The sequence below is a fragment of the Chlorella variabilis genome (assembly GCF_000147415.1).
Source record: "Chlorella variabilis unplaced genomic scaffold CHLNCscaffold_12, whole genome shotgun sequence".
Lineage (NCBI taxonomy): Eukaryota > Viridiplantae > Chlorophyta > Trebouxiophyceae > Chlorellales > Chlorellaceae > Chlorella > Chlorella variabilis.
Window position 1 is genome coordinate 897,243 of NW_005435076.1, and position 7,309 is coordinate 904,551.

Genomic DNA, 7,309 nt, shown 5'->3' on the forward strand with positions numbered 1-7,309 from the left:
GGCAAGGATGCCAACGACCTGCTGGCTTCGCTGTTCTCGTGGGCGGCGGGCAGGCCCATCGGCACCGCCGAGGTCGACCGCTGCTTCCCGCTGGTGCCGCACGGCAAGGTCCTCATGCCATATGCGCTGTGGGACAAGATTGCGGAGCTGGGTGAGCGCCCCACGCCGGCTGCCTGCTGCTGGGCTGGCGCTAACGCTGGGCTGTGGGCAAGGCCGTGTGGCAGGCACGGCAGCGATGGCATGCCTTGAGGTGTCTCTCTGCCCAGCCGCTTGGTCCCGATTGCCTGCTGCTGCGGTGGCCCCATTGCTGCAGGCCTCTACCCGCTGCACTGGCAGCTGCCGCTGACCAGGGAGCAGGTGGAGCAGGGGCAGCGGGACGGCGCGGCAGGCGTGCCGCCGCCGCACGCGGCGCCAGCCTGCCGCGTGGCGGCGCCGGGCACCGTGGCTGCTGTGGCCAGCAGCGCCGTGGTGAAGAAGAAGCGGGTGGCGCCGGCAGGGGAGCCCAAGAGCTACAGCGAGCCGCGGCCTGCCCGCGCTGCGCCCAGGCAGCAGATGCCAGGTGAGCCGCCAGCCTGGCAGGGTGGGGGGGTCATGGCGCTGCCTTGTGCTTCCAGCTTAGTGCCTGCGATGCCCTCGCCCCCCTGCCACGCCAGGCAGCCTCACCCGACCCTGTCCCTCTCCCCCTCCCCCGCCTGCAGACCTGGATGGCGACTACGAGCCGGCGCCCCGCGCCGGCCGCCGCCACTCTGCCCTGGCGCCCCCCTCCCGCTTTGCGCTGGAGAGCGGCGCCAGCACCGGCAGCGGGCTGCTGGGCCCCGCGTCTGGCAGCGGCCAGGACCGCGCGGCCAGCCCCTCGCTGACCGCGGAGGAGGCGGCCAGCAGCCAGCGGGCGCAGGTGGCGGGGCGCGGCCCCGGGCTGCCCGTGGTAGACGGCCGCATCGTCAGGCCGCGCGCCGGCAGCAGCTGGCCGGGCCCCAACCCCGAGGGCTTCGAGGGCAGGGAGGTGCCTGCGCTGGAGGGCCGCAACTCGCTGCCCGCCTACTTGCACGTGCGGCAGAATGTGTGGGTGTCGCGCCCACGCCCCAAGTGAGGCCCAGCCCCCGCCTGCCGCCGCCTGCTCCCGCCCGCTCCTGCTTGCTCTGCTGCGTCTGGTGGCCCACCGGCCTTGGGCGGCTTGGCGCACGCTCATCCCTGCGCACTCATGCCGCCTTGCTCGCCTCTCCTGCCACCCCCTACCACTGCAGGCGGCTGCTGCGGGACGACATCCCCGTCTGCAACTGCCACGCCCCCGTGGGCCCCTCCATTAGCAGCCGCCGGTTTGCCCTGGAGCAGCAGCAGGCGCAGCGACAGCAGGCGCAGCTGGCACAGTGGCAGCAGCAGGCGGCGGCGCAGCAGGCGGCGGAGCAGCAGCGCCTGGTGCTGCCGCCGCCGCCGCTGCCGGCGCTGGTGGCGGCGGGTGCCATCCCTGCGGCGCCCGCCCCCGCCGCACAGCTGGCCTTCCAGCCAGCGCCGCAGCCAGAGGCGGCAGACGTGGATGGCGCGGCTGCGGCTGCCGACGATGGCGGAGCGGGGCGCTCGCCCGACGGCGGCAGCGCCAAGAAGCGGGTGCGGCGCACCGACTGGGAGGGCCGCAAGTGCGACTGGTGCGGCGTGACGGAGACCAGCAACTGGCGGCGGCACCCCGACAACCGCGACATGCTGCTGTGCAACCAGTGCGGCGGGTACGTGCGCAAGCACGGCAAGCTCAGCCAGGAGCGGCGCGACCGCGTGGCGGCGCAGCAGGTGGCGGTGGCTATGGCCTCGGCGGGCGGCCACGCGCCGCAGCCGCTGGTGGCCGGCAGCGGCAACGGCCTGGCGGGGAGCGGCGGCAGCGCGCTGGGCCTGGGCAACGGCGGCGTGCTGCCACTGTTCCAGGCCGCCCCGGTGACCATGCCGCCGCCGCCGCCCATGCCGCTGCCGGAGCTGGCGCCGCCGGCGATGCCGGCGCCGCAGGAGCAGCAGGAGCAGGCGCAGGCTGTTGCGGCGGCCATGGCCGCTGTCGCCAACCTGGCGTCGGGCCTGCGCGACTCCGCCTCGCCGCCCAGCCATCCCGGCCTGCAGCAGCAGCCTGCTTCCATGGAGGTAGATGGCAGCGCCGCCGAGGATGGCGGGGAGCCAGCCAAGGAGGCAGACCCCAAGCCAGAAGGCATGGAGCTGGATGGCGCTGAGGCAGCGGCAGCGCAGCAGCCTGAGGAGCCTACGGCATCGCTGGGCCCCGAGGATGCGGCAGCTGCCGCAGCGCTCGTGGCAGCGCTGTTTGCGCCGTGGAGGGAGGAGCTGGCGGCGCTGCGGGAGGAGCGGCAGGCCGTGGCGGAGCTGGTAGCCGCAGCCTTTGCGCCGTGGCTGCCGCAGCGGCACGCCGCTGTGGAGGTCAAGCAGGAGGCGATGCCTGCCGCCACCGCGGCGCCCGCTCTGCCGCTGCCAGTGGCAGCAGAGGTGAAGCAGCAGCCCATGGAGGGCCTCCCGCTGGAGACCCAGCAGCTTCTGGCCATGCAGGCGCCCGCGGGGGCGCAGCGGCGCTCGTCGGCGGCGGCGCTGGGCGCGGCCGCCGCGCCGCCGCCGCCCACGCGCACCGGCAGCGGCAGCCTGCGCCGCGCGGCGGCGGCGGCCAGCGCCGCGGCCGCCGCGCCGCAGGTTGGCTGCGGCGACAGCTGCCTCAACCGCCTCAGCTTCATCCACTGCGACCGCAGCACCTGCCCCTGCGGCGACCGCTGCACCAACCGCCCATTTGTGGAGCTGGCCTCCCCAGCCATGGAGGTCTACCTCACGCCCGACAAGGGCTGGGGCGTGCGTGCCATGGCCTTCATCCCGCGGGGCACCTTCATCGTGGAGTATGCTGGGGAGGTGAGCGGGAGGGAGGCGGGGGTGGGTGGGGTTGGCGTGGCGAGCAGCAAAGGAGGTAACTTTGATCATGCTCGCCTGCCGCTGCGCCTGCCGCTGCACCTGCCGCTGCGTCCTTCTCAGGGCAGGTGCTGAGGCTGTGCCCCTCCCCTGCCGCTGCCTGTGCCGCCTGCAGGTCATCGACGACAAGGAGTGCAGCCGGCGGGCGGAGGATGCCAAGGCGCGCAACGAGCCGCACTTCTACATGATGGAGATGGCGCCAGGTGGGGGTGGCCCGCCGCCCATGAGCTGCGGCATCCACCGACCTCAGCGCGCCTGCTGCTTTTATGCACGGCCTGCTGAGAGGGGGGGGTCTGAACGCACGCTTGTGCCGACTGGGGCCCGCTGCCGCGCGCTGCAGGCCTCATCATCGACGCGCGCAGCAAGGGCAACCTGGCGCGCCTGCTCAACAGCAGCTGCGACCCCAACTGCGAGACGCAGAAGTGGCACGACGCGGGGAACAGCGAGGTGAGGCCGGCCTGGGCGCCCGCCCCGCAGCTCCGCCGCCGTGCCGCCTCCCCTCCTCACCCTGCCCCGCCCCGTGGCAAGCCTGCAGGTGCGCGTGGGCATCTTCTCGCTGCGTGATGTGCTGCCGGGCGAGGAGCTGACCTACGACTACCAGTTCCAGCACTTTGGCCTGGCCGCGGCGGCGGGCGCCTACCGCTGCAAGTGCGGCGCGCCCAACTGCCGCGGCACCATGGACACGCAGCCGGAGCGCACGCGGGTGGGTGGGCGGGCAGCAGCCTGCGCCCCTCAGTGTGCCGCCAGCCAGCACCTCTCATCTGTGGCGTGTTGCGCACCCTTCTCTGCGTGCCTGTGGGAGCAGACCCCTCGCACCCGCTCACGCTCTGCCCCACCTCCCCGGCCTGCCCCCCGCCCTGCCCCTCCCCTGCAGGACTTTGGGCGCCGCGTGGATGTGTGGTGGCCGGCCGAGCGGCGGTACTACCGCGGTACCGTCACCGCCTACAGCTCCGCGCAGCAGCGCCACACGGTCAAGTACGACGACGGCGATGTGGGGCGTGTGTACCTGCGCGCAGAGAAGTACAGGTGTGGGCGGGGGCTGGTCATGAGGGGACAGCAGGGACAGCAGCCAGGCAGGCAGAGGTGGAGTGCCGGGCAGCGCCCATGTGCCGGGTGTTGCGCAGGGCTGGGTGCACGGCCCTGGGCATGTAGGCATTGTTTTTCGGGGGGCGGCGGGCTGCCTGTGGCTGCCTGTTCTCAACCTGGGCTGTTGCTGGCCTGGTGCGCAGGTGGGTGGACGACCATGGGCACGTGGTGGGCGACACGCACGAGCCCGAGGCGGGCGCGGTGGCGGCGGGGCGCGGCGGCGCCGCCGGCAAGACGCGCGGCGGCGGCGGCTCCGAGGGCAGCGCGGCCAACGGCGGCGGCAAGCGCCAGAAGCGCTCCACAATGGATCTGCTGGGGGGAGGAGGAGGGGGAGGGACAGGCAGCAGCGCCAGCGATCTGCAGTCGCTGCCGTCTGGCGGCGCGGCGGAGGCAGCGGCGCCGCTGCAGGGCACCGCGGCGGCCCTGGGGGCCTCGCTGGCAGCGGGCCATGCTTCAGCCGTGGACGACGCTGTGCCCATGGATGGAGTGTCTGCTGAGCCGGCTGCAGCAGGGCTGCCCCTGGGCAGCCCGGGGCAGCAGTTTGGCGGCGCAGCCGCGGCACCGGGGGGCCTGCTGTCGGCCCAGGGTGCCTCGCCTGGAAAGGTGCTGGACACATACACGCACTTCAACCTGGCGGCGCAGCAGCCGGGGGCTGCGGGCCTGGGCTCCGCGGCGGCCTGGCTGCCCCCGCCGGTGGTGGCGCCTCCACCCAACCTGGACATCCAAGGCCTGAGGGTCAGCCTGCTGCCGCCGCCCGCACAGGTGAGGCAGGCTGTGCGCCGGACGCCAGCCGGCCTGCTGTCCCTGTGTGCAGACTGCTTGCCTCCCGCTAGCAGCCGTTTCCGGTGGGGCGCCCGCCATGCGACCGCACCATTGTGGCCAAACTGCAGGCCGCCCAGCTGCCAGAGACGCTACCGCTGGATACGACCAGCCCGCTGGCGGCGGCCGGTGTGGCGGCGCACCCCTTTAACGACTTCCGCCACCTGGATGGCCTGACCCCAAAGGCGCAGCAGGTCGGTGGCGCGCCTGTGGTGCTGCCTGCACAGCGGCGCGCTGTGCTTGCTCGTGCATGTTGCGTGAAGGGCTGGCGCTGACCCTTGGCCTGGCCCCCCTTGCTGCTGCCCCATCGGTGCAGGTGATCAGCCAGATCGGGCAGGTAATGCTGGGGAGCCCCAAGGCGATGGCGGTAGGGGCCCAGCTGCACCCCAATGGCAACGGCAGCCTGGTGAAGCAGGAGGGCGAGCAGCAGCAGCAGGAGGCGCCGCTTGCGGCGGCAGCGGTGGCAGCGTTTCTGCAGCCCGTGGCCCACGCCGCCCCACCCAATGCTGGCGCAGAGGTGCGCCAGTTGCGCGACCCCAGCCTGCAGCCCATGAGCGGCACCATTGGGCACCGCCGCGGCCGCGGCGGCGGGCAGCCGGGGCTGGCGGACGCGGAGCCGGCGCGGCCGCGCCGCACTGTGCGGCGCCCTGCCAGGCGCTTTGACGACGACTACGAGGGGCAGGAGGTGGACTCGGATGAGGTGCGCCCTGGGGCAGGGGGCTGCCGCAGGGCGCTGGCGCAGGCTTCCGAGGAGCCGGGAAAGCGCGCATGCCTCCTTGCGGGGCAGTCCAGCCACTGTTGGCCTCCCTGGCTGCTTGGTCCTGCCTGTGTGCGAGGCCCCTGCGCTGATCTTGCTGCCTGGCGCCCCCTGCCTGCCGCCGCCGCAGGACTATGTGCCCAGCGAGCACGAGGAGCCCGCCTCGCCGCCGCGCGTCTCGGCCTCCTCTCGTGCACGCTCCGCGGTGGCCGCCACCCTGAGCCCCGCCACGCAGGCGGCTGTGACCATGGCCACGCTGCTGGGCGGGGGCGGGCAGAACGGCCTGCCGCCGGTGCTGCCGGCGGTGGTGGGCAGGCCGCAGGTGAAGAAGGAGGAGAGCGGGGGCGGCGACGACGACGCGGCGGACCCCGACGTCACGCCCGAGGGCCTGTCCACGCGCGCCACGCAGAGGCGCCAGCCGCAGGGTGAGCCGGGGATGGCAGCGGGATGGCTGAGGGCCTGCGGCTGGCTGCTGTACTAGGTTGCTTTTCTTCTGAGAAGGAAAGTCGATAAGTCTCCCGCCGCCAGACGCCGGCGACTTTCCTTGCTGTATTTCGCCTGCCCGTGCCTTTTTCGTGCCACCTGCGACCGGCATCCGGCCCCAGAGACCTTCCCATCGCCCATCGGGCAGCCCATGTTGTGCCGTTTTCGCCTCCTATCTGAAATCGAGACTTAAAAAACCTGTTGGCCGCCGCCTGCGTGCAGCCCCGCTGCCCGTGCACGTGCCAGCCACGGCGCCCGCCGCGGCGGCCGGCGCGGCACGCGGCGGCGGCGGCAACCGCCGCAATGCCCCGACCCCCGCCTCCACCGGCCTGCCCGCTCGCACCATCTTGGTGGCCAAGCGGCTGACCAACAGGTGACTGGCCGCTTCATTGCGCTCTGCTACCCGTGCTCCTCTGTCTGCTGCCTGCCTGCAAGGCAGCCCGACCTCCGCCGGTCTCCCGAGCATTCCACCAAGTTGAGCCTCTCTGGCTTCCCTGCCCCTCACCGCCTCCTCCCTTCCCCCACCCCCTGCACCCCCTGCCCCCGCAGCGATGTAAGCAAGGGGCGCATCCTGCTGCCGCGCGCCGCGGTGGAGGCCAACCTGTCGTTTGCCATTGGCAAGGCGCACAGCCTGATCGCGCGGGACCACCAGCAGCAGACCTGGGAGTTCACGCTGCAGTCGTGGGCCAACGGTGAGCACACACCCCCGCCGCCGCCCCCTGCGCTGGAGTGAATGCTGGCACGAGCGCAGCGCCGCCTGTCCGGGGCCGCCCGCGCCGCCGCGCTGCAGCCAGGTGCTGCCGTGGAGCCTGTCCCGTGGCCCCACCCTCTGACACACGGCTGCCCCGCCTCCTCCCCGCAGGCTCACGCGCGGGCATGGAGTCGAGGCGCGTGTATGTGCTGGAGCATGCGGGCGACTTTGTGCGCGCCCACGCCCTCAAGCCCGACGACGTCATCGGCCTCTCCTCTTCAGACGTGAGCGCCTGGCTGGGAGTGGGGCGGGGGCTGGCGTGGCCGGGAGCGGGGCGGCGCTGGGGAGCGGCCCCGCTGCGGGGTGGCGCGTGCGGAGCTGAGGCCGAGGCAGGGAGAGCAGGGATGCGTGCCGCTGCGGTACCTGCGGTTGTAGCGGGCTGGCTGTTGATGGCTGCGCCCGCCCGCCTACCCTGCCCTGCTGCCCTCCCCCCCCCCCCCCCCCCCAAAGGGGGGGGGGGGGTCCTGGGGGAA

General features: G+C 73.5%; 1 protein-coding gene across 1 annotated transcript; it reads left to right on the top strand.

Annotated features, from left to right (window-relative positions):
• Positions 1-2,757: 2,757 nt before the first annotated feature.
• CHLNCDRAFT_35816 (hypothetical protein) lies at positions 2,758-4,280 on the top strand (the record flags this gene model as incomplete). The annotated part of the gene is made up of 6 exons (XM_005846888.1): positions 2,758-2,883; positions 3,056-3,143; positions 3,281-3,387; positions 3,476-3,643; positions 3,815-3,966; positions 4,170-4,280. Coding segments are annotated over exons 1-6 (717 nt in total), but the record flags the coding sequence as incomplete, so codon positions are not given.
• Positions 4,281-7,309: the final 3,029 nt, after the last annotated feature.